We start from the raw sequence: 25982 nt of genomic DNA on the forward strand, positions 1-25982 counted from the left end.
GTAAATGGACCAAGGTCACGTGACTAGCAAATGGTAGAGGCATGATTCAAGCAGGGCCCTCCTGATTCCAAGGTGAGTGTTCTTTTTACTAAACCACAACTGCAGTTCAAGGCTGATGCCCAGAGCCTCCTTCTGTTCTCCAGAATCGCTAGCAAGGCAGTCTGGAACTACCCAGAGGGAGTAGAGCCTTGGCAATTGGGAACTTGGCAGGGAAATGGTGTGGGGACTCCTCACTCCCAGCCTCCATCTTGAGTTTGGGAATCTGGCCACGTTTGGCTTCATGTCATAGAAGCTGGCCCTATATTCACAAGCAACTGTGGATGGAATCGACTCAGGTGGTGAGACTTTACCACTGGTCTTACAGAGCCACCTGAGTTCTTCTGGAACCAACTGAGATGCCATCTCAGCTTTGGGGGCAGCTGCTTCCTTTACATTCTGCCTTCCTCCAGTGGTCACATTTTGATCATTCCTTTCTGAGAAGATGAAGTCACCTCTAATCCAAGCCCTCATGCGTCCCCTCACCAAGGCTAATGTTTCCGGCATGTCTTAAGGAATTCTGTAATCACAAAGAGGTAAAATCGTGGCACCTGAGGGCTGAGGTGTGTTAGATTCATTTGTTCATTCAACAGGCAACCAGTGAATGCCGGCTCCGCTTCAGGATGTGCTGGGCACAGGATGTCACTTGTTTCCAACTGCCTCATTTTATAGATGTTGGAACTCAGGCACAGAGCAAACGTCTATGGAGGACTCACTATGCACCAACCACCATGCTCGGTGCTGGAGAAATCAAGATCCTCTGTCAAGGAGTGGAAATGGATGAAAGACTGAATAATGATCACACAGTGTGATAAGTCCTCTCCTAGAGGTATAAGCAGAGTCCTGTGGGAGTCCAGAGGAAACGGAGGTAGCTCTGGGGAGGGAAGCTGGGAATCTGCCTCTGGAAATGTCTTAAACAGGGTCATAAGGTCTGAAAGAAGATGTGTTACAAAACTGCAGATCATTTTCTTCAAACAAAGGCTTAATGGCAAAAAGAGAAACGGAAGTTGCCTCGGTTGAATCAGGGTGGGCAAAAATCCTGGGGCCTTGCCGCTGGCACTCCCTAAGAACACCTGGGCCCCAGAGCACCCACTGTGAAAGCTGCTGAGGTAGATAATGCAGGAAGGTCCCCTCCAGTTCTGTCTCAGTCAGTGGCTCCTCTCCACAGCCTGCACTTCCTGGTTGCACATACCGTCTGGGTCAGACTAGGTGCTCAGTGAAGTCTGATCAATAAAGAGATGATGCTCCGGCCTTTTGCTTTCTCTCAGGCTTGTCATCCCCAGCAGCAGAATTCCACAAAGCATTTCAAGATTCAGTCTTCAAAAAACAGTTTTACACCAAAGGGGAGAAAGTGACAATGGCAGAGGCCTCTGGAAAGCAGCAGGCCACTGCAGGAATTCTGCTTGGGAGAAGAGAACTCGGCAGCGGACTCTAAGCTAGAACAAGGCAGTAGACTAGGCAGCCTGTGGCCTCAATGCCTCTCCCAACCCTCCTCAAGGCCCCTGCTGGGCACTGAGAGCTGTCCCTGCCCCACTCTCAGGGTCAGGTAGTGCATACCACCCAGTGGCAATCAAGGGCCCATGTGATACTGCAGCCACAATAGACTGTTCTCAGGGGCTTTTGTTCAAAGGATCTCTGCTGCTTGGGTGGGGAGAGGGATGGGGCCAGGGAGAGGAGGCGAGGACTACTATTCAAGAGGCTAGTATCTGGTGGTGGGGGGGGATCTCAGATGCCACTTGGAACCTGCCAATGTCATATTCATGGATTTTTATTTATTAATGATTATTATTTCTATCATCTGTGACAGTATATGAAAAACGTGCCTACAAATAGAGGCAATGGAATGTTCCGGTAGGTCAAGGGATAAATGGAGAGAAAGGTGTGGTGTCAGCCAACCCGGATAGCTTGTGTTGGGCGTATCTGTGAGCTCCTCAAGGGCAGCGATGTCCCCACCTCCGTCTACCACAGGTAAGATAATTGACTGACCACCTACCCACAAGGGGCCAGGCCAGTCTGCATGGCTTGTGATCAGCGTGCAGCTCCCCAGGGCAGCGCTGTATCTAAGTGGGCAATGTCTGTAGCAGATTTCCTCAGAGACAGCCGGAAGTACTGGAGGCCCTTCCTGAACTTGGGCTGGAAGCGTGCGTCCCCAGAGGGCCAGTCCAGTGCAGGGCAAGGTGGGCAAGGGGATGGGGCTGGGGCGGTACAGATTATTTACTCCTAGGTCAGTTAGAAATGCTGAGGAATTGGAATGAATGTCTGCCTGGGGCTTCCTTTTCCTTAAAGGCCTCTTTGACCAAAACTTCCTTGTTCAAAAATATTCAGTGGCTCAACTGCCTGGAAGATAAATGCTCAGATTCAAGGCTCTCAGTGAACTGGCCCAACTCACCATTTTAGACTTTCCCTTGACTACTTCAAATCACTCCCCGACAAAGTCCTCTCCCTCCACCCTCCACACACAGAACAAACACATACCACACACACACACACACACACACACACACACACACACATCGCTCCCCCCCCCCCATTTCACATACATCCCACACTCAAACCCTACATACACCACCTCCTACACACACACCACATACACACACACACCCCACATCCCACACCCCCCACACATACCCCCACATCCCCACCGCCCACATATACCCACACACACACCCCACATACACCACCTCCTACAACACACACCAAATATATATACCCCATACACACACACACACACACACACACACACACACATATCACACATCAGCCCCCACATACACCCCCCCACGCATACCACATACTCATACCATACACACAATATACATAAACCTCCACATACACCCCCTCCCCCACACACACCCTCCACAGAACAACTACCTCCGCACTCTTGAGTTCTCTGAGGTTCTGAATCCTGCCCATTCCTCATGGTTCAGCCCAGGCCCGTGGCCTTGGTGACAACTGCCAGGGGCCACTTCCTCTGCTGAGTGCCCAAAGCTCTCATGGCCTGTCCCTCTCATCTGACGCATTTCACCTACTGGTAGTGCCACATGTCTTTCAAATTTTAATCACAGGCATTTGGTAGAGTTTCGATGGCGAGCAGAACGAGAGCCTGGCACTGACCCAATATTGCTCAAGAGAGACACTTTAGAGAGAAGCCACAGCCCATGTTGCTGGGGCTGGCTTCGCCTGGTTTTATTCCTGCTCTGTGCAACCATCAGAGAGCAGAGTACCTGGAGCAGATTATCTCGGCCGCTCACATAAACGTTTTCAATGAGTTATGCTTTAATGTCAGGCCTCCTGCTCTAACAGAGGGTCGATATAAGAATCATCTGCTTGAACAACATTTCGGTATCTTTTGTAAAACTGCAGTTGAAGAATATCGTTCACCGTGTCACTCAGTGTCCTTTAATAAGGGTCTGCACAATAAATTCTGGTTTGTGTTTAGTTCCAAAAGAAATTCTATTTCTGCAGATAAATTAGTCCGCTTCCTGTTGTTGGAAAATGAAACCTATGTGGCTCTGGGTGCTTCTCGTTTTGCTCAGTGGCTAGATAAGACAGGGTCAAATTTATTGCCTCTGTATAGTAATAGGCTCAGCCATGGGGTCCAAAAGCACTTACTCCTTCTACTTCTTTTAAATGGACTGATTTTATTTTATGCTCAGATGTCTCATTATACTTTTGCAAGATGTGTGAGTCTGGAAGTCATCTGGGGAGGTATTGATTTGGCCTATTTATTGCCCGTGCTGGCTGCTAGGGGTACAAAGATTCATTTGACTGCACCCAGCTTTCCAGGAGCTCACATTTCAGCGTGGAGAATATAGCTATGGAAATACACATTCTAAGACAAGGTGTGTGAGGCTGGGGGACAAACAAGGCTTGGGGAGAAGGGGCCAGGCAAGGCTTCATGGAGGAGGCCAAGGTTGAATTGGTTTGGGGTACAGAGAATAGGATAATATATGTATCTAAATCTGAAATTAGATAAAGAGTCACCTTTTCATGTATTTCCCCTTTACACTGGCTGGAGTAGAAACCCTTTGAAGGCAGGCATCAGATCTTGGTCCCTCTGTGAACTCCACCATGCCCTGAACAGGGCAGAGGGCAGTGCAGCATGGGGGTTACAGTATATGCTCTGGACACGCGTGTGCATTTGTGTCCCTTAGCTGAGCAAAGTAAGGCAGGTTCACTTATCCCCTTTGGGATTTAACTGTAAGGTGAGGGTAATAGCAGTATCTCCCTCATGGGGATTTTAGGAGCATTAAGGAAGAGACTACATGCAGAGAGCTTAGACCCATGCCGGGCACAGGCTAAGTTCTAAAGAAATGTTTGCCGACCAGCCTCATCTGCATTACCAACAATAGTATACCATTCAGGGTGGCAAGTACAATAAAGAGGGAAAACTGCACATAACTAAATTCTGCAAAGCACTCTCAACTAGCTGAATCTAGTTCAATTAATATCATTTCCAAATGATGCCCAATTAAAAATAGCACTGGGTGGCTCAGTCAGTTAATTGTCTGATTCTTGAATTGGGCTCAGGTCATAATCTCACGGTTTGTGGGTTCGAGCCCCACATTGGTCTCTCCGTGGACAGTGCAGAGCCTGCTTGGGATTTCTCTGTCCCTCTCTCTCTGCCCCTCCCCAACTCACGCTTTCTCTCTGTCTCTCTCTCAAAATAAATAAATGTAAAAAAAAAAGCTTTTATTATTTATTATCTTATTTATTTTTAAATTTTTTATTGTTTATTTATTTTTAGAGACAGAGAGAGAGAGAGAGACAGAGACAGAGCACGAGCAGGAGAAGGGAAGAGACAAAGGGAGACACAGACTCTGAAGCGGGCTCCAGGCTCTGAGATGTCAGCACACAGCCCTACGTGGGGCTCAAACTCACAAACCGTGAGATCGTGACCTGAGCTGAAGTCAGACGCTTAACCCACTGAGCCACCCAGGTGTCCCCCCCAAAAACTTTTAAAAAATAGCATTGTTTTCTTGTTTCCTGAAGTGGTGTGAGCAGTAGGCCCTCCTTTAAGTCGGGAGGAACATTTATTTGTTGATCATATTCATAGAACTGATCACTGCCGTTTCTCTTAAAGGACCCAAGCTCTGGCTGTTGTTACATCAAGAGGCCCCCTCGGCCAATGCCTCCCTTGCCCCACGTCTGTCTTCCCTGTTTTCCCTGTCCACTCACTTTCAAAAGGACCAGGGTTCATCAGGTAGGCAGTAAACGAAGAGAGAACCAGGATCTAGATATTCAATGAGGAAGAGGAGGAGAAGTCCTCCTAAGAGCACACACACGTGCACAGAACTGGCCTCTCCATGGGCGCTCATCTGTATGCCCCTGCTGTGGCGGTAAACGTTGAACAACTAGCGCTCTAGGGGAAAAGCGCCCCAATTTACAATAACGTTTGTCAATTTCCATGGCATAAACAGTCCCAGTAGGCTGATTTCAAGCTGCCAGTGTGATGTCACTGCATGTGAAACTGGGAAGAGATGCACAGTAGCACACCCTAAGACAACAGTTCCATGATATAGATACGGTAGTGCTAAATAACCTCAAGGGCAGAGATAATAGTAAAATGTAGCAAATGACAGATGGTCCCCGACCTATGATGGCTCGACGTAGGATTTGTTGGCTTTAGGATGGTGCACGAGTGACACCCATTCAGGAGGAACCATACTTCGGGTGCCCCAGCTCCTGCCCGGCCACGTGAACAGGGACAACCATTCTGCACCCTCACAACCGTTCTGTTTTTCCCTTTCAGCACAGACTTCAATTACACGGGATACTCAACACTTCATTATAAAATGGGCTTTGGGTTAGATGATTTTGCCCAACTGTAGGCTAATGTAAGTGTTCTGAGCACGTTTAAAGTAGGCTAAGCTGGGGCGCCTGGGTGGCTCAGTCGGTTGAGCGGCGGCTTCAGCTCAGGGCATGATCTCACAGTCTGTGAGTTTGAGCCCCGAGTCGGGCTCTGTGCTGACAGCTTAGAGCCTGGAGCCTATTTCAGATTCTGTGTGTCCCTCTCTCTGACCCTCCCCCGTTCATGCTCTGTCTCTCTCTGTCTCAAAAATAAACAAACGTTAAAAAAAAATTAAAAAAATAAATAAAAAAATAAAGTAGGCTAAGCTAAGCTAGGTGTTTGATAGGTTAGGTGTATTAAATGCATTTTTGACTTGACGATATTTTCAACTGATGACGGGGTTATCAGGATGTAACTCCACTGTAGGTCAAGGAAGATCTGTAGTTAGGAAGTGATCAGTTTTGAGTATTTGTTGACTTTGTTTTTTAATATAACTTATTTAATTGTAAGTTTCTATAATTTAATTTTTTTAAATTATTTATTTTGAGAGAGAAAGAGAAAGAACGAGCTGGGGAGGAGCAGAGAGAGAGGGGGACAAAGGATCTGAAGCAGGCTCTGTGTTGACAACAGAGAGCCCAATGTGGGGCTTGAACTCACGAACTGTGAAGTCATGACCTCAGCCAAAGTTGGACGCTCAACCGACTGAGCCACCCAGGCGCCCTCTATCATTTAATTTTTAACAACAGCTGTGTTTTACCAGGGATCCCCAAATTTCCAAAATGGTAACGGTCACTCATCTGATGGGTACGGAGCTGGTTCCAGCACACCACTGAATCTGGCTTCCCTCCACCAATCTACAGTCTTCCACATGGCACCTTTCACGTCATCATTAAATCCTTGCTCCTCTGAGATATGAGATTGCCTTTATACGAATTTTCTTGGACATACACCTCCTCTTACATACACAGACCTATTCTTACGCAAAATACGTGAGAAAACCTCTCCTGCTCAGCCTAGCTCTTGACCCCCTCTCGCCTCCCCACCCCAGAACAACCAACCAACCTGACCTATGCTTTCATAGAAATCTAGGAATATGGAGGCACAAGAAAGAAACAATGCCAAAGGGAATACGTAAAATGGAGGGAGAGGGAAAGTAGAGAGAAGTAGACAAAGGAAGGAGAACAGAGAGGGGGAGGGCAAGAGCAGATGTAGTCACTGCCCCGTTCCTCCAATGGAAGCCTCAACTCAAGAACACCAGGAAACCAAGGACACTGAGCTGTTTTGATTCTCACCAGAGCGGAGCTGTGGGTCCTCGCCCTTGGCCCCGACACTAGCCTGAAGGGTGAGGGTTAAGCAGGAAACGGCTTTATAAACAATCTGTTGCAATGAGAGGTTTCTCTCCATGAGAAGAATTCTGGCACGTGGTCACTGGGGACACGTGAGCGCGGGTGGTTCTGAAGCTCTGTCAGACGAGCTCCTGAGAAGTTTGGACTGAAAACATGGCATTTAACCTCAAAATGGCAGCTGGGAGATGTTAACACTTCTTCTCTAATTGGGATAGTATGCTTTTAAAATAAATAGGTATTTCAAATGCTCTTAATTAGACTTCCATCCAAAGTGCTTTCTCTTTGAAGTCTGCTGATTACTTCAGGCAAAGCTGGGCCCTGTTGAACCTGACACCTGCTGTAATTCAGAAGAAGGCTCCCAGAGAGATGAGCAGAGGAATTAAGAAGAAGCCTGTGGTTAAAGATGTGCAGTCATTTCCCAAAGGCCCAGGCCTGTCTGGGGCTGGGAGGGGTGGGGGCCCAGAGAGGATAGAGCACCTCTGCCCTGAAAGCCCCAATTATTTGACTGGTATTTTCCAGTCATTGTTTTTAGTTGCTCGGCATCGTGCAGACTGGAGAAAGGGCCAGATGGCAGCCCTGAGATGTGGGGCCCAGCGACACTCCTCAGGGATGACTCCCCATCCGGTGACCTACCCGTGAGGCCTGAAGGTCACCTTGGCACCGCTTCCCAATAGAGGTCCCCATGCCCTTCCCTAGCCCAGCCAGGGAGCCCTGGATGCTTGCTGGAGGAGGCGCTCAGCTCTGACTCCCTGCCTGCATCTCTGGCAAAGGGAGGCCCAGACCTCCTAGCGGCGAGGCCAACAGTGGGAAGTTCAAGCTCTAGTCAGTGTGCCTCAGGCTTCCTTATTCTGTGTTTCTGATGTAACCATTGGCTATTTGATGAGATCATTATTATTACTGAAACTAAACAACCCACTTCCTAACAGTCCAAATTCCTGGGGTCCAGTGGGTCATCTTTATGACACTGGGGCGCTCTTCCATCTGCCCTTTAGAGGTCATGGATTTCTCGAACTGTAGGAAATTCAAAGGGCCAGGCTATGTGAAGGGGAACCCTTTGCTTGGAATACATGATTGCTTATTTAATCAGAGCTCTGTAAGTGTTTGGTCCCAGGCCCACTGCAGAGGAAACAACGTGGCCCTGCCCAGGATACCTGCTCCCCCAGCCTTTCTGGGAGCTGAACTTTCCTCCCAAGTGACTTCCTTGGGTCACATATCAAAGGAGGCATTTGCTGAAGCTGTCTACTGCTTAAAAGGTGCCAAGGTCCTCTTACACTATCACTGTGTTCGTCAGTGTTTACATTATTACTGTATTAAGTGGGCCCATCACTGCTGGCAGTGAAGAGCATGGGGGCTGAGAGCCCCAGGTGTGGACTCGGAGACTTGGGTTCAAATCCTTTTCAACACTTCCTAGCCATGTGACCTTGGGCAAGTCACTGGATCTCCTTCATCTAGAAAATGCACTGACTTCTTAGGACTATCGTGAAGGAGAAAGGAGACCATGCACAAATGGCAGTGCACAGGGGTGGTTCAGAAAACAGTAGCTATTTTCACCACCAATTGTTGCTGTTAGGATTAGTTAGTAGTAACTCTGGAAAGCTCAGAGTAGAGCCCTGAGGAGCTGGGACACAGAGTGAACTTAGGTTAGGGTGTGGGGTGGAAGGGTTAGGGGGATGAGGCAGCAGCTGAGAAGGTGGGGTGCCAGGTCCTGACAGCTGAGAGCAGCCACACAGGATGGGGTAACTGGTCCTAGAGAGGAGGGGCATCCAAAGGAAGCTGCACTAACTGCAAACCTTGCCTTGCTTAACCTTCTTGAGGGTTCCAGATGGATTATCTTTGAGCTGGGTCTAGGTTTCCAAGACCCTACAGCCTGTATTACCGTCACCTTCTTCCCACAGACTTCACGTTGTACCCACCTAGAGCTACTTGCTGCATATGGCGCTGGGTGATTTCTTCTTTCAAGCGACCTGTCAAAGACACAAAGGAAAACCACTGGTGAGTTTCCTACAGGCTGCAGGAAGACTTCGCCTCAGAACCCTGTTGCAAGCAAAAATTAAATAGATAGATAGAGCAAGGAAGACAAGGGTGGACATGGCTTCAAGAAGACCCCTTCCTTTGATGCACTGGATGGTGTTGGAAGAACAGACTGCCATGCTGGGGCCTTGGCTCATCATTGCAAATATGCATTTCACCTTTGGGTTCAATGATCTTTGTCACTCATAACCTTTTTGGGCCCTATTCTCTTCAGTATTTCTGTCTATTATTAATGAAGGGGGAGGCAGGACTTGATCTTTTAATAATTTATAGGGACACTTTTAAATCTACTTTTTTATAAACATTGGGGTACAAGTGCCCCTATGCATCAGCACTCCTGTATCCCTTGGGTAAATTCCTAACAGTTCTATTGCTGGGTCATAGGGTAGATCTATTTTTAATTTTTTGAGGAACCTCCACACTGTTTTCCAGAGTGGCAGCACCAGTCCATCAACTGATGAATGGATAAAGAAGTTGTGGTTTATATATATAATGGAATACTACTTGGCAATGAGAAAGAATGAAATATGGCCTTTTGTAGCAACGTGGATAGAACTGGAGAGTATTATGCTAAGTGAAATAAGTCATACAGAGAAAGATACTGTATGTTTTCACTGTTATGTGGATCCTGGAAACTTAACAGAAGACCATGGGGGAGGGGAAGGGGAAAAAAAAGTTAGAGAGGGAGGGAGGCAAACCATAAGAGACTCTTAAAAACTGAGAATAAACTGAGGGTTGACGGGGGGTGGGAGGGAGGGGAAAGTGGGTGATGGGCATTGAGGAGGGCATCTGTTGGGATGAGCACTGGGTGTTGTATGGAAACCAATTTGACAATAAATTTCATTAAAAAAATAAATCTACTTTTTTTCTTTGATGCTGTATGAAATTGTGTCAAGTAAAAAAGATGGTGTATTTAGTGGATGATAACCTTAATAGGAACACAGCAATTGATCATTGGGTATGAGACATATGTTATTCCACATTGCACTATTAAAGGTATAGTGTGTAGTTGAAGAGACGTGATAGTGGTATACTCTGCATATGTACTTTGTAGTGGTCAGACCACATTTGGTATTTGTCCTAGGGGCTACTCTTCATAAGGAATGTTAGAAAATATTTACAGAAAATTCTGTTTAGGATGGTGAAGGATCTAAAACCATGGCATATGAGAAATACTCAAGGCCATCTGAGATGTTTAGATCGAGAAGAAAAGACTTGGAGGGAGAGGAGGATCAGAGATCATGACTGTCTTTAAGAATCTGGACACTGGGGCACGGGGCACCTGGGTGGCTCAGCTGGTTGAGTGTCCGACTCTTGATTTTGGCTAAGGTCATGATCTCAAGAACCATGAGATTGAGTCCCACTTGAGACTCTGTATTGACAGCACAAAGCCTGCTTAGGATTCTCTCCCTCTCTGCTCCTCCCCTGCTCTCTCTCTCTCTCTTCCTCTCAAAATAAAAAAAAATAAACTTAAAAAAAATCTGAATTGTCATTTGGACAACAAAACAGATTTATTTTTGTCCTACTCTTGAGGGGAGAAGTCAAGTTGAATAAAAACAGACTAGGGGCTCAATAAAGTTCACCATGAAGTTCACAATGAAGACTGTCTCAATGTGGATTAAGTTGTCTCAAACTGGACTACATTCCCTGGCAGAGCAGTGGGTCCCTTCCTGACAGTGCTCTAGCAGAGGCTAGGTGACAATCTATGGGGCATTAAAGCAAGAACTCTTGCCCTGGGTAGGAGTTGGGGCAAAGTGACCTCCAGGGTTCCTCCATGTCTACTGCAATTCTATGACTTCATGCTGGAAAGAGGGGTGAAGCATCCGCCTGGGAGTTTGTTTATATCCAACGGCTCAGCACACTTGTTAAAATGTCAGTGCTGTCTGCATTACATGTCCCATTTGGGAGATATGATCAGGCCACTGTGGACTCTGAGAAGGCCTGGGAACTTCACTGCTCCCTTGTCTAATGTATTCCTTTCTTCATGTAGAATATATTCAATACCTCAAAGTTTTCAAAAGATGAGTAGATGAAGAAGCAGTCACAGGAGACCCCATCACTCATTGGAAGATTAAGGGCACTTCTAGAATGTTATGACTGGGAGGGACAGCAGAGGTCATTCACTTCAACGTCGCACCGAATTCAGGAATCCCTTCTACTTGTATGACTTGTATGTATCCAGGCTGTCCCACTGATTAAATTGTATAGAAGGAATTACTGACGTGATATTGACACCTGCATCCCTCTACCTTCCAGATTTGGACGTGGTCAGCTCTCTGGGACAGCATAGAGGAGGGGTCCTCTCTCACTGGCAGTGAGGAACTGAGGAGGCCATGATTTCTCCACTTGGACTTGTCCTCTCTACGTTCAATGTCATCAGTTCCTTCAGCTCCTCTTGGAGACCACTGTCTCCAGGTGTGTCATAGAGCAAGTCTGTGCCTTGGTTTCCATGTGTCCCCAATGGAGAGGATTGTGCCCAGATAGGAAGCCAAGGATTGGGCATAAGCAGTGATTGCACCCTAATTCCAAGTGGGAGAGGGTAAGAATTTAGGGAATGTGTTGAGCGGGAGGTGGAGAAGTGCAAATATGGCTCTAGGGTGAGAACCAGACCAGCCTGGTGCCAGCACGAAAATGACCTGAAACCCAGGCCAGCCACAGCCACAGATGGGATCTTGTCCCCCACTCTGAGCAACATGATATTTACTGTCCACATCAGCAGGGGAGAGGAGTTGGGAGCACAGGGGTGGTGCTGGCCTGAGACATAGCACATGCATTCCTCAAATAAAAGGAGGCACAACTGTGACAAATACAACATACCACTTAAAAACAGCTCTCGTCTTGGAGTAGGTCATTAAGGGCCTTCTCATGCTGCTGTGGTGCCCAGACTCTGGCCTGGGTATCTGGCGCAGGTGACTTACTCCACGAGTGCCTTCCGTGCCTGGCTACCTCCTTCCTGGGGAGACTGGACAGTGTCTTGCTGATTTGGAGGACACACTGGGTCGCATTCCTCCTTGGGAAACTACCTCCCCAATGAGACTCCTGCCATCTTGTCTCCTTGACCATGGGCCTACCCAATGACGCGCCTTCTCAACGACATGCTCCTAACCTCACGCCTCACCCCTGTAGGTGCTCAGCCTCCTATGTCACGACTTCCCCTGCTCCCATTGGAATGACGGGCTCCCTTCCCCAAACCCGGGGGAAGCTATTTTGCAATGACAGGGTTAAGGATCTTCCATAGCTTCCAGCCTGGGAACAGTTGCTCATGTAAATAAAGAGGAGGATTTGCCACTGAGGACTGTCAGTTCTGTAACCTCCACAAACAGAAATGTCTACTCCCAGAACAATGAGCCATCCCCTTGATAATGCTACATATTGATAAAGGTAGGTTTTAAATGTATGTAGCGATGCTCAATTTGGGTGGAATGGTTAACATCACCTACCACATGGCGATTTTTGTTTTTGAGATCTTCCCAAACAAGCTTCTAAAAATAGCCTTATGGCTGATACCTAATTGCATTTTCTAACAGAGTCATTCTTCATGTGAAGATAACAGTCTCTGGAATCGGCTGGATCTTGCATTTCCGCAGGTTTTGGCAAAAGAAGGAGTTGAGGGGGATTGCAGAATTCACTCAGCATGCAGCTTGCTGTCATTAGCATGGTGATAAATTTGCTGGTTTTGGCCTGGGTTCCTGGACACATCTTTATGCCGAAGTATGGAAAAGAGATGAAACAGAAACAGAGAACTCCCAGCCTGAGGCAGGAGATGGTCAGGGAGGAAGCTGGGGCGGCAGTGGTGGGGGGCAGGGGGGCGGTGGGAGGAGAAGGAGGGAAGGCTCCGCTTGTAGGAACATGGTGGTAATTAGTAATCTTGTCTCCAATAATTTACAACAGATGCCACAAACACCTTCTCTCCCTTTCTGGTTCATTGATCGCCAGAGTGGGGATGTTAGCAGGGGGGTGGTGGGGTACCTGGAGCCTGCAACGACCCATGGGGAGCTCCAGAGGAGACACATGACCTTAGAAACCACCACGTGCAGGGCAGCATGGTGTATGGTTTTTCTGTACCAAGTAGTTCATATGAAAAGTATTAGCATCATGCAGAAGCAACACTTTTTTTTTTTTTTATAGTGATCGTCTTTTGGATAGAACCATTTTCCTTAAAATTCACATTTTATTTTGCATGCTGGTTAGTTTGAACTTGGTCGCCAAGTGAAAGCTGTGTAGCTGGTCCAGAGCAGAGCTCTTCACTTCTGACTTTCCCAGTATGGCTGTCTGCAGGCTGCTCGTGCAGTTTCTGTGATGTGGTGCTTTACTGAGGATGCTGACATCACTATCAAACAGTAAATATTTATTGCTCACGCACTATATTAAGCACTAAGCACTAAGTGCTGTGGAATACACAAACTAGTTAAGAAGTCTCTTCTAGTTCAAGGAAGCCAGCACGAGGGGCGCCTGGGTGGCTCAGTTGGGTAAGTGTCCGACTTTGGCCCAGGCATGATCTCATGGTCCGTGGGTTTGAGCCCCGCGTGGTGCTCTGTGCTGACAGCTCGGAGCCTGGAGCCTACTTCAGATTCTCATGGCAGATCTTGCTCTTCCCTCATGGATGGTTTGCTTTCCCGCTGAGCCTGGGTCTGGCTCTTCAGCACAGCACTTTGCACAGCTATCTCCAGTCACTGGGAGTTGGACTCCAGATGAAGCAAACCTCTTTGCCATTTTGGTTAAACTGAAGATAATTACAATCTTGTAGGTACATAGAGTTAGGTTCAAATCCCAACTCTGCTACTTCTAGTAGGAAGTAGGTTCCTGTTAGGTTACGTAACATCTCTAAGCCTCAATTTTATCATTTGAAAAATGGGTTGTAATAGAACAACTGGGATAATATGTGTTTTACCATATCTCAAGACTCTCGGGAGGATGAAGGGATAACGTATCAACCTATGTGACATGCCAGACTAGTTTTAGGGTCGAAGGCACTTTCAGACATATGGAAAGGATACTATATTCATAAGATGGCAGCCTGAAGGGCAAGTGGCAAAATGTCAAATCAATGGTAGACATAAATTTAGAGGAGGAAAGGCAGGTTAGTGGCATTAGGAAAGGCATCATCACCACAGGTGAGCCTTGGGTGTATCCTTAAGGGGGCAGAGGTGTTAAGGTGGGGATGGGAAAGGATTGCAGGCAAAGAGAACCGTGGGGGCAACAGGGAGGAGAAGGCCAGGCATAGCTCGTTTGGGGCAGGGATTTGGAAGGGAGGGTTTGAGTGGAGAAGTAGGGCTGGGCGGGGGGAGGCTACTGGCAGGATCCTTGGTCATTATTTTTTTTAATGTTTATTTTGAGAGAGAGAGAGAGAGAGAGAGAGAGTGAGCAAGCACAAGTGGGGGAGAGGTAGAGAGAAGTGGGGAGAGAGAATCCCAAGTAGGCTCCATGCTGTCAGTGCAGAGCCCAATGCAGGGCTCGAACTCACAAACCCTGAGATCATGATCTGAGCTGAAATCAAGAGTTAGGTACTTAACCGACTGAGCCACCCAGGAGCCCCATTAGGGGCTCTGGACCTAAGTAAAAATCTGTTCTTCTACTTGACTATACTACTATATAACATCTGGGTAAAAACAAAACAAACTTCAGTAGCAGGATTAGGGTGAGGGGAGAATACACAGAATTATGTTGCCTGCCTGAGGGGCCTTTTTGAGGGGGAAGGTCTAGTTAGTGCGTCTGAATTCAGAGTGTTGATTTCAGCTGTGGCGTGGGATGCCGGTTTCTTTGTACTCTAACACAGGGGACTGTGATTACCAAAAGGTTAGATTCCCTAAAGACTGTTTGTAAGGCCATTTGTAAAATTAATGGGCCTAGCACAAATTATGTGTTTAATCCTTAGATGAATTTCCAACCAACAGGACTATGTAAATCCTTTGAAGCCTTCAAATCAAGTGCAGGCATCTCCTCCTTGCTAATATCTATTTCATCAGGTTGTATCTAAATTTGTTTGTATAATTTGAAAATCGACTGAGGCATAGCAATGGGGAATAAAATCAAACAGGAGACTAATAAGACTTTGCTAGATTAGATTTCAAGAGAGATCTCTGAAGACCAGAAGTGGGCCAGAAATGCAAAATGGTAAGTGGAGTCTGTGCTTTTAGCTGGCAGAGCTCCAGGTCCAGAAGCAGGAAGATGACTAAAAGGGCAAGACACAGACTGAAGCTGCAGGGTGGGGTGAGGGTCCCCTGCCACCACACCTGTGGCTGCAAGGGGACCGAGGAAAACAGAGCGCTCCTAGGTGCTGCCTAGGGCTGTGGTTCCCTTCCTACTGCAAGCCCATGGAGGAAGAAAGGAACACATTCAGCCTCTCTCCGTTGCTACACCAAGCTGCCCACTGACGCTCTGACCACATGGGCCACATCCCAGTATCCCTGTGGAGCAGTGACTCCGAATTGTCTTCCAGACTCGGCGGGGGGGAGGGGGCTGGAGGGTCTGTGAGACAGAGAGGGATGAGCACAAAGGGAGAGAAAGAGAAAGAAATCAAATGTGTTTCATTAAAAATGGACCTGCCCACAAAAATGCCAAAATGTATGAATAAATCTAATGCTAAAAATGACAGTAAAATTAATAGCTGGAACATGAATTCATTACAGATGAAAGTAATTTTCTGGAGAGACAGATACAGACATTTATTTTTTTTTTTTTTTTTTTTTTTTCTTTTTTTTTTTTTATTTTTTAATATATGAAATTTACTGTCAAATTGGTTTCCATACAACACCCAGTGCTCATCCCAAAAGGTGCCCTCCTCAATACCCATCACCCACCCTGCCCTCCCTCTCACCCTGCCCTCCCTCCCACCCCCCATCAACCCTCAGTTTGTTCTCAGTTTTTAACAGTCTCTAATGCTTTGGCTCTCTCCCACTCTAACCTCTTTTTTTTTTTTTTTTTTTTTTTTCCTTCCCCTCCCCCAGGGGTTTCTGTTATGTTTCTCAGGATCCACATAAGAGTGAAACCATATGGTATCTGTCTTTCTCTGTATGGCTTATTTCACTTAGCATCACACTCTCCAGTTCCATCCATGTTGCTACAAAAGGCCATATTTCATTTTTTCTCATTGCCACGTAGTATTCCATTGTGTATATAAACCACAATTTCTTTATCCATTCATCAGTTGATGGACATTTAGGCTCTTTCCATAATTTGGCTATTGTTGAGAGTGCCGCTATAAACATTGGGGTACAGGTGCCCCTATGCATCAGTACTCCTGTATCCCTTGGATAAATTCCTAGCAGTGCTATTGCTGGGTCATAGGGTAGGTCTATTTTTAATTTTCTGAGGAACCTCCACACTGCTTTCCAGAGCGGCTGCACCAATTTGCATTCCCACCAACAGTGCAAGAGGGTTCCTGTTTCTCCACATCCTCTCCAGCATCTATAGTCTCCTGATTTCTTCATTTTGGCCACTCTGACTGGCGTGAGGTGGTATCTGAGTGTGGTTTTGATTTGTATTTCCCTGATAAGGAGCGATGTTGAACATCTTTTCATGTGCCTAGATACAGACATTTATTAATGCACACCCACAAAGGGCTGAATTAGTCTTACTCTTTAGATTACAGCATATTATCTTGTCAGTATGAGCAAAGCCCTGCATGTACGTATGTATGTATGTATGTAAGTATGTGTAGGTATGCACATGTATGTATATACATACGTGTGTACATGTGTGTTTATCTCCGTGCCTTATGCCCCATCCCTAATTCCGATCCCCCTATGCCTCTAATAGGTGGCCATTACAATTTGTGTTCAAGTTTTCTGTGCAATTTTTAAGCTATGAAAGTAATATTGTGCTACAGATCTCATTCTCTTTCCCACTGATTTATCGGTACTGTGTTTTTGACATCCACCCACGTTGCTGTATGCGCATCTAGTCCTCAGTTTCTAACTACTACGTACATTGCAGAGTGTACTCCAACGTTTTAACTTCCCTTCCCCGAGGGGAGAACAACGAGATTGCCTCCCACTCCCACTAACACAAACGGTGCTGTGATGGCCACGCCGGAACACGGAATCTTGCATGTCTGCAAGAGAACGCCCTGCCGGCTTTCAGCTGATCTGTATTAATTTGAGGTGCTGCCTCCATAATGATGGTGCCACTCAGCACTTCCAAGACAGACTTCAAAATAAGTATGTTGAGCATACTCCAGGAGACTGATGACAGCTTAAGTTTTCTTTAAAAAAGAATAAGAAATCGTACAACAAATAGGTATGAATAAGAATAGGTGGAGTGGAAAGACGTTTTGAGATGAAAGATAGAGTCATGACATAAACAACCAAAAACAATAGAGGGAACAAGGGGATAAACCCCAAGCAGGACAATTTTAAAGGTGAATTCGTGATTGGAAAGATAATATGGAAAAAGACACCCCAAACCCACCCAAACATGGAATGGAGAGCAAGACAGGAAATGGGAAAAGGGAGTTAAAAGTCCCAGAGGGGAGACGGACAGGCATCATCAGGTGTCTGAGGAGAGTTCTAGAAGGAGGGAAGGGGGCACGGTAAAGGGGCAGCATTGAAGGAGACCCCAGGTGTGTTTTTTCCAGAACTGAAGAAAGACGTGAGCCAGAGGGTTGCAGGTGCACTCTGAACACGGAGCAGTGCAAATGAAGACAGACCTGCCCTGGACACATCACAGTGCAAGTGCTGACCTTCGGGGAAGAAGAGCCACTGTTCCCAGCTGCCAGTGGACCTGTGGCAGAACTCCTTAGACAACAGCCCGCGTCTCAACCACAGCAAGGGGTGATGGGGACAATGGAGGGAAGTAAACTGTCAACCTGAATTTTACACACAGTCCAACGTTCATTCCTTGATGAGGGCACACCAAAGACATTTTCTGTCATAAGAGGATTAAGAGCATTTACCACTCACAGATGACTGCTCCCCAAAAGGGAGTCAAGTGAGAGGCAACCAAGCATGGAGTATATGGACTCTGGAGCCAGGTGCCCTAGTTGGCATACCAGCTGGGCTACCTACTGGGCACCGTCGTGCTAGCTACTGAATGGCCGTGTGCTTCAGTTTCCTCCTCTACGAAACAGGGATAGTACTGGTATCTGCTGTGAGGAGTGAATTAGGTCACATACGCAATGTGCTCAGAAGAGTGCCTAGGATATATAAGAACTGTGTAAGTGTAGAAAGTTATTATGATGATCAGCAAGAAGAAAAATTAATACAGAGAAATATGTAGGAGAAAGGAACAGTGATGAACATAAAAAGTACTAAATATTTAAGGAAAAATACTTAACCACTGACCATGAAAACTGTGTGTGTGTGTGTGTGTGTGTGTGTGTGTGTGTGCGTGCACGCGTGTGTTGTGTGAAAACTGAAACTTTAAGCAACAATAACACGATGGAGATAAGGTGAGAGGATGTTCAATGGGGGAGTTAAAACAAGCTATAGCCCTGGATGTGGGTGGGTGGAGGGTATATCTGGAATAACTACAGGCATTGTTATAGTTACTTTTTAACTCTAGAAGAACAAAAATACATACTATAACAGCCAAATCAATAGAGGATCAAAAAAAAGGCAGCAGGAGGGCTACAGGGAGGGAATGCCAAGATTTTAATAATTCAATAGAGCAGAAAAGGAGAAAAAGCAAGCAAAGAAGACAATGGGGAACAAAGGACGTAAATGATCCTGTGGTCAAACAATGGCAAGAGCCTTACATACATGTGTATATAACTGTGTGCACACATGCGTGTATGTGGCCATATGAGCATGGAGGTCATGTGGACGGACACCCACAAAGCTGTTAGGATGGGTTACCGGAGGGTGGAGAATGAATTGGGCAAGGGAGGTAGGAGCCAACAAGAGGAAAAAAGAAGGGTACGTATGATTTATAATTTATATAAAAGTCTGTGTATATTTATAAAAAGAAATTAAAATTTAAAAACCCACTGCAATTTGCTTCCTTGAGAGGGAACAGGATGTTACTACAGCATGCTGACAACCGTGTTTGGGTCTCTGCTGCACAGTGATGTCATCTGTCATGGGTGCTGACTGAAAATGTTCACAGCCCGGGTCCCAGTGCCAGGACGGGGGGTGATGAGGAATCCCAGCTTACTTGTCAGTCCTCTGTTATTGTCCTAGACCACGTACAAGAAAGGTGAGGGCAGAAGATGGACAGTCAGAGGAAGCCCAGCCCTTCCCAAGTCAAGGAAGCCTTTGGCTGCTGCAGTAAACCAAGGGATCTCCACCAGCCTGGGCTGGGGGAGGCCCCTGAGAAGCCCTCAGCCCTCCCTTGGAATAGGGAAGATGGGTCCTTTCCTGGATTCCCCAAAGAGAAAGGTTCAGTGACAGGGCACTGAGTGGGAGGCCATGAATGGTCTAAACGCCGGGCAAATGTTTTTAAGCCTTCTCGTTCCAACATGACATTTCAATTCTCCAGATTTCAAGACTTTTCTTCCCCTTGGTAACATTATTAAGTTGCAGAGAGAGGAAAAACATAGCTCATTCTTAATATCAATAATTTCAAGAAAAACACATGGTAACTTGCCTTGATTTTCCCCACTGGGATTTTCTCAAGAGCACCCCGTCACCTTGGCCCTATCTTGCAAAGGAGGATGTGCCCCATAATTGATGAGCATTTCAGCTTGGGATGAAAACACCAGACAGCAGTCTGGGCTTCAAGACAGCTCCTTTCTTATCACCAGGACAGTACATGATGATCACATTTTGGGGGAATGCTCTCATTTATAAAAAATGACCAAATTATACCATGTCTGGGAGACCTGATTCTTTTCCTATGGGATATTCATTCCAGCTACCCAAGTAATCATAATAATCATAGGAGATTAGCACATTCTGTCTGAAGCTTAGGCATTTGGCTATTATATACACTTAATTAAGCTAAGGAGTTTATTGATATCACTCTTCCAGTATGTGATAATATTCCATAAACATATTCAGAGAATTAAGTAAATTAGTGCATTTGTTAAAAGCTCAAATAAATGTGCAAGTAGGTAAGCATAAGGAAAATTTTCAGCTCAGCAACCAGCATGAATTGTTAAATACTAACCATCTCAGGGAGCTGAGGGCTCATGATTGTGTTGGCATCCATTCAAAAGATGTTACTTTAGATGCTTGGAAAGTCTTATCTCAGCAAGGGAAGGATATAACCAGCTTTCAAGACCCGCCCTGGAGGAGTAACTATAGACCACAATCCTTTTTTCCATTTGAAGACGTGGCTCTGGTTTCTAGGGCTGCTCTCGGGGGCACAGGGAGGGTCCATCATGGCCTCTGGTTTTTATCCTGAAGCTCCAGAGGTAGCACAGGGGACACTCCCAGAGGAACCTGGGCACATTCAGGCTCCTATGCTCCAGTGTGGGTGGGTCAGGCATAGTCTACTTCTTCCCAGTGCCCCTAGCTCACCCTGGAGGCTAGTTTGTACTAGCCCCTCATGAACCATGGAGGTAGGGGGCAGAGCTCACTTAAAGGGTGTAAAGTAAACCCCAGGCACTAAGATGTTTGATTTGGCAGCGTATCTAGTTTTTAGATGAATTTAACATAAAAACATTTTACAAATGTGGGACCCCACATACAAAACCTCTGCCTTCTGATCATTACCCTCAAATTCACCATTACTTTCATTAGTAGCTGGGTCTTTCATATTCCTTTATATAGTCAAATATGATTGATTTCTGTAATTGGAACTAAATGACTTTTTAATAAGCTTGCTTGAAATGCTGGTAGTAATAGTCCTCTGTTTTCAGGGCCTGGGATGATTACTACCCTCATCTTTTTATTGTTTTTTTTTTTTTTTTTTCTTCTTCCAGAAAATAGCACTAGAACTCTTTTCTCTTTTTTTTTATTAAAAAAAGTTTTTAATGTTTATTTTTGAGAGAGAGGGGTGGGGAAGGGCAGAAAGGAAGGAGATACAGAATGTGAAGCAGGCTCCAGGCTCTGAGCTGTCAGCACAGAGTCCTACATGGGGCTGAAACCCACAAACTGTGAGATCATAACCTGAGTCAAAGTCAGATGCTTAACTGAATGAGCCACCCAGGTGCTCCAGGACTTCTCTTTTTGTTTCTGTTATGGCTACATATTATCGAAGAGGAGAGGGGAAGAAAGAGAGAGGCAAAGACTCGCTGACCATTTTGCAGAGGATGCTTTACGGAAATGACATGTTCAGGGAGAATATGGTTTCCCCTCCCTGAACGTGAGTTCTGCCTATATGAAATGCTAGTATGTGTGGCTCTATTTCTGTAAGGATTTTCATCCCTGCTGCTCATTTTGGGGGGAGAAGTGGAAAATAAGGAAATCCAGGGAGTTAGGATCAGAAGAAGGAGGCAAAGCAGATAGCAAAACTGGAAGGGAGGTTTCTGCAATGAAGCCCTGGGAGAGATGAAGCCAGTTGAAGGGGGAAGTACATACAGCCTGAGAAGCACCTTCTTCATTCATCAGAAGGAGCAGGGTGGAGGGGACTGGGGAGTTGGAACGTATGTAAGCAGGGCTGATGGCACAGGTTTTGGTGCTGTGTCTCTGAAGAGTCAACTACTCCCAAGTGGTAAGATCAGGCAGTGAACACTCAGAAGAAAAGTAGACAAAGAGACGGAATTGTCATAAAATGCAAAGATAAAAATAACTTACAAGCTTCATGTTGAAACTTTTGGGAAGACAGTTCCTGAAAAAATTTCAGCATATTAAGGAATGGTAAGTGGAAGTTAAATATACACAACTCATTATGACAAACTGAAGATGAATTAGATGCTGTTGTATGTTCTTTAGCATCTTCTTGGCTTTAGTGCTTTGTTCTGGTGAATATACAAATATTTGTAGGGCCTGTCAGAGGTTGACTTGCAAACTTAATTTAGTTTTTCATATAAAGGTTTAATACTTAATTGTGGATTTTCTTATCACAGGGATGTTCGGGTCCCTCAGGGCTTGGGATGGATGGACAACTGTACTCTACAAATTAGACAGCGTACGTCCTAGGGCACAGCAATTGTTGAGAACTCTCATTACGGCAGAAGCTGCTTTCCGTTCAGCTCATGGAGTGTGTTGATCATCAGCTGCTTTGGAGGCCTAACAGGGGCCAGGACAGCAGACCTTCACATTCTTTGAACTTAGGGAGATTAGAATTTTCAGAATTAGGAACAGATTCTGCCTCCTACAGAAGAGTCTAGATATTATCATCAAGGCAAACAGCTGTGTTTGAGATAATCTAATCATTTAATGGACCACTTGAGGTCCATATATATAAGGCTAAGTTCCACTCTTCTTGAAGAAGCTCTAAAAACGAGATAACCCAAATGCAGGTGTTTCAGTGTAAGAGTTAGGTGTTCTGTGTTCAGAAACACACACTGGCTGTATTTTTTCTAGCAGAGCTATGTGCCCGTGAATCTTGATAATTTTTTCCCCTAAATCTAGGATTTGTGCTTAGATGGTATGATGGTTAATTCTATGGGTCAACTTGGCTGAGGTATGGTGTCCAGATGTTTGGTCAAATACCAGTGTGGATGTTACGTTTACATGTGGTTAACATTTATATCAGCCGATTTTGAATAAAGCAGACTACTACTGCCCGTCATGTGGATGGGCCTTATCCAATTAAGTTGATGTTGTAACTCAACTCTTCCCTGGGTCTCCAGCTATAGACTTAGCCTGCAGAATTTGCACTTGCCATCCTCTACAATTACATGAGTAAATTCCTTAAATGAATCAGTTCTCTCTCTCTCTCTCTCCACACACACACACACACACACACACACACACACACACACACACTATTGGCTCTCTGTCTCTGGAGAAGCCTAGTACAGATGGCACGGGTACATGTTCCTGTTCAAGAACTTGTTCTGGTGCTTTTCAAGCAGGACAGACCAGAGTGGCATAAATGTGCAGGTCTAGTCCAGTCTTCACCTTGCACATAAACGAAATTTCTCATTTAGGTACTGAAGGGTAATCAACAAAACACGGGAAAGACACTACTGGTATTTAGTGAGCTGCATCTGGTCCTGCACAATAAAGAACTCTCCAACTCAACAGGCCAATGGCATCCCCATTGAGGAAGGAATGGCAAAGAGCTGGTCACCGGGTGCAGCCTACCCAGACTAGCGACTTGCTTGTGTCATTTAAGACTGAATAGCCCAGAGTTTGGGAAAACAAAGTGCTGTGAACTATTTGTCAGCGCTAAGAGTTCAGACAGTGGACTTAGAGAGAGTGAATATATAAAGGGGACGTTGGACCTGGAGAATATATAAAGCAGGCCTTGGAATGCCTGGCTGAGGCCCAGAACCACCGGGTGAAAGCCCTCCGAGAGCTCCACTTCCAGAAGTAGCAGTTAGCTATTCTCCCACAGGCATTTCCATTAGCCCGAGCCTTTGGTAAGTTCTTAGAAAAGTCCGCCTGGCCTAGTCAAATGTGACAGCCAGGGAAGCAGGATCCCTGGGGCTGGAGCAGTGGCTGCAAGCAATGCCACCATCAATGGACTGCAGGCCCAGCATATGGCAGCCTCTGCAGTGTGGACAAAGATGAGGAAGCCAGGGAAGATGAGGGATCCTAGGCATGTACAGATGACAGAGCATCTAAGAGGCCGTCCTTGGGGATCCTCTCAGGATCAGTCTGGGGACTTGTTTTGAGATGAATGGACTAATTTTTATCAGGAAAGCCAGTAGGGACTTCAGCCATAATAATCTGGGAATAAAAACAGAGAACCAGCCGTGTTTGGCTGTCACTGGCTGGTGAGGCCAAGAATACACATGTGAGACTCACTGGGAGGATCTTCCTCTGATGCTGTCCCCAGTCCAAGAACAAGAATGGAGGGCCTTTAGGGGCACGTGAGAGGTAAGAAGGCCTTGCAACTGGAAAAGGAAAGCATCTTTCAAACATAGCCTGGATGAGTCTATTCCTAACTCATGCCAATCCGAACTCCCAAATTTCTCAAGAAATGAGATCTGGTTAAATTTGTTCTTTTTTGCCCTTCTTAAAAATATCAAATGGGGTGTCTGGGTAGCTCAGTTGGTTAAGCGTCCAACTCTTGATTTTGCTTCAGGTCATAACCTCACGGTTGTAGGACTGAATCCCACATGCTCAGCATGGAGCCTGCTTGGGATTCTCTCTCTTCTTCTCCCTATGCCCCTCCCAGTCCTCACTCTCTTTCTCAAAAAAAAAAAAAGTTAAAAAAATATCAAAAGCTAATATTTTGCAGACGGCTTTATGCTGGCCACGCTGGCCAAGCTTCGTGGGGTCCAAAACAAACATACCTGATCTACATTTGGTCAGCATTGGGAGGCCCTAGAAGGCCAAGGAATTAACAGAGGAATCCAAGGATTGTTCCTTATCCCAGAAGGCCTCAACTTGAAATAGTTCTTGCTTTGCAGAACTTGTGTGAGTGTGGCAAGGAGGTGGAGCAGGGCTGTGGGGAAGAAGCTTGTGAATCCACTCAGGTTCCTATAAAAGGATTTTGATGCTGATCTGTCACTGGAAACAGATCTGACTCCTTCTTCATGGTGATGAATATTTATAATCTTTTCTCCTCATAGTCCAGGGTGTCAATGAAGAGTGAATACATGTGACATGCAGTTTTTGGTGAGAACTTCACTCTGGGCCTTAGAATGCTGTTTGTTGCAGACGATATGCTTGAGGTAATAATTTTCTGTACCACAGAATTGCAAAGATCTGTTTTCTGCAGAATTACGTGTTAGCAGACTGGTGTGAATGATCCTTTGGGGGCTGTTATTTTAACAAGGAGGGGGCGTTTCCTGGAATTGGTAGTTTTTACCTGGATCTCAGGAAATCATCAACTGTGCTAATACAATAGATGAATGATGGGTGATTTAAGATCTTGCATATGCAGCAAGAAAGTGACAGCTACAGATACAAACAGAGCACCCCTGATTCCTATCAGTGTGACATTGTCAATACTGATGGTGACATCTAGGAAGCTCTCAAAAGGGCCTCAGGGCTTCCTGCAGTTTCCCAACCCACTTCAGCCCTCTCAGATCCAGCCTGCATAACCCCGCTCACAGTGTTCTCCATATTCCCTGTGCCATTTCAGTTGTGGTGACACCCTATCTTAATGTGGCATCTTCCAGGACAAGGAGCTTATTTGGGAAGTGATCCCTCGACAAACTGATAAGAAGATGGGGAAGTGAGACAGGGAGAGAAAGCAGCCAGTAAGGGGGGCAATGGCAACCCAGCAGTCACTGTGGCCAAAGTCCAGTTCAATGGCACTGGGCACCTCCGGGGACAGTGGAGGACAACACCTCCAAGTTGTGCCCCCTTGGGGTGAGGGAGGTGGGGTGTATATACACCAACTTCCAATAGACATCAGTTGAGGACTCCTGGGGCAGGGAGAGGTGTTAATTCCCTGCAACTAGCCCACTCTACATGGTAGTGTGCACACATATAGTACTCAAGGGTGAGGCTCTGACAGCATCTGCCCTATCCTGTATTTCTTGTTCTTCAGCCTCCTTGTCTGAGAAAGATCAGTACCTCCTACGGCTAATGTAGTCTCTTAAACATAGAGCTTAATTCTCTGGCAACCAAGCCAGCAGAGAGAGAGAGAGGCAGAAGAAATTAAATATTCCAGCCAGTCTGCTGCCTGATTTCTTATAGGCCTGGCTAGTATTATGGGGGCTAGATTTTCTGACCTAGCAGATAGGAATGCCTGTAGCAGCTACTAGTTTTCTACTGACCATATTTTAATAGAAAACAGACTTCCAGAACCTTGGCTCCCATTCTGCATGCTGGGGTAAGTTACTATATCTCTCTTGCTGCCTCTGTTTCCCTTTTCGGGGGACACCTTGG

The 25982-nt window shown here is 46.0% G+C and overlaps 1 protein-coding gene across 9 annotated transcripts in view; it reads right to left on the reverse strand.

Moving 5' to 3' along the window:
* Positions 1–25982, reverse strand: part of KIF6 (kinesin family member 6) — a 384926-nt gene that overhangs the window by 35809 nt on the left and 323135 nt on the right. For all 9 annotated transcript variants that reach the window (XR_006217625.1, XR_006217624.1, XM_042986270.1 and 6 more), the window contains one exon: positions 9087–9137. Coding sequence is in view for 7 of the 9 variants with exons in the window: in XM_042986270.1 (XP_042842204.1) it covers positions 9087–9137 (51 nt within the window). In the remaining 2 variants the exon portion in view is untranslated. The remainder of the gene's footprint in view (positions 1–9086; positions 9138–25982) is intronic.

Source organism: Panthera tigris, chromosome B2, assembly GCF_018350195.1.
Source record: "Panthera tigris isolate Pti1 chromosome B2, P.tigris_Pti1_mat1.1, whole genome shotgun sequence".
NCBI classification, from domain to species: Eukaryota; Metazoa; Chordata; class Mammalia; order Carnivora; family Felidae; genus Panthera; species Panthera tigris.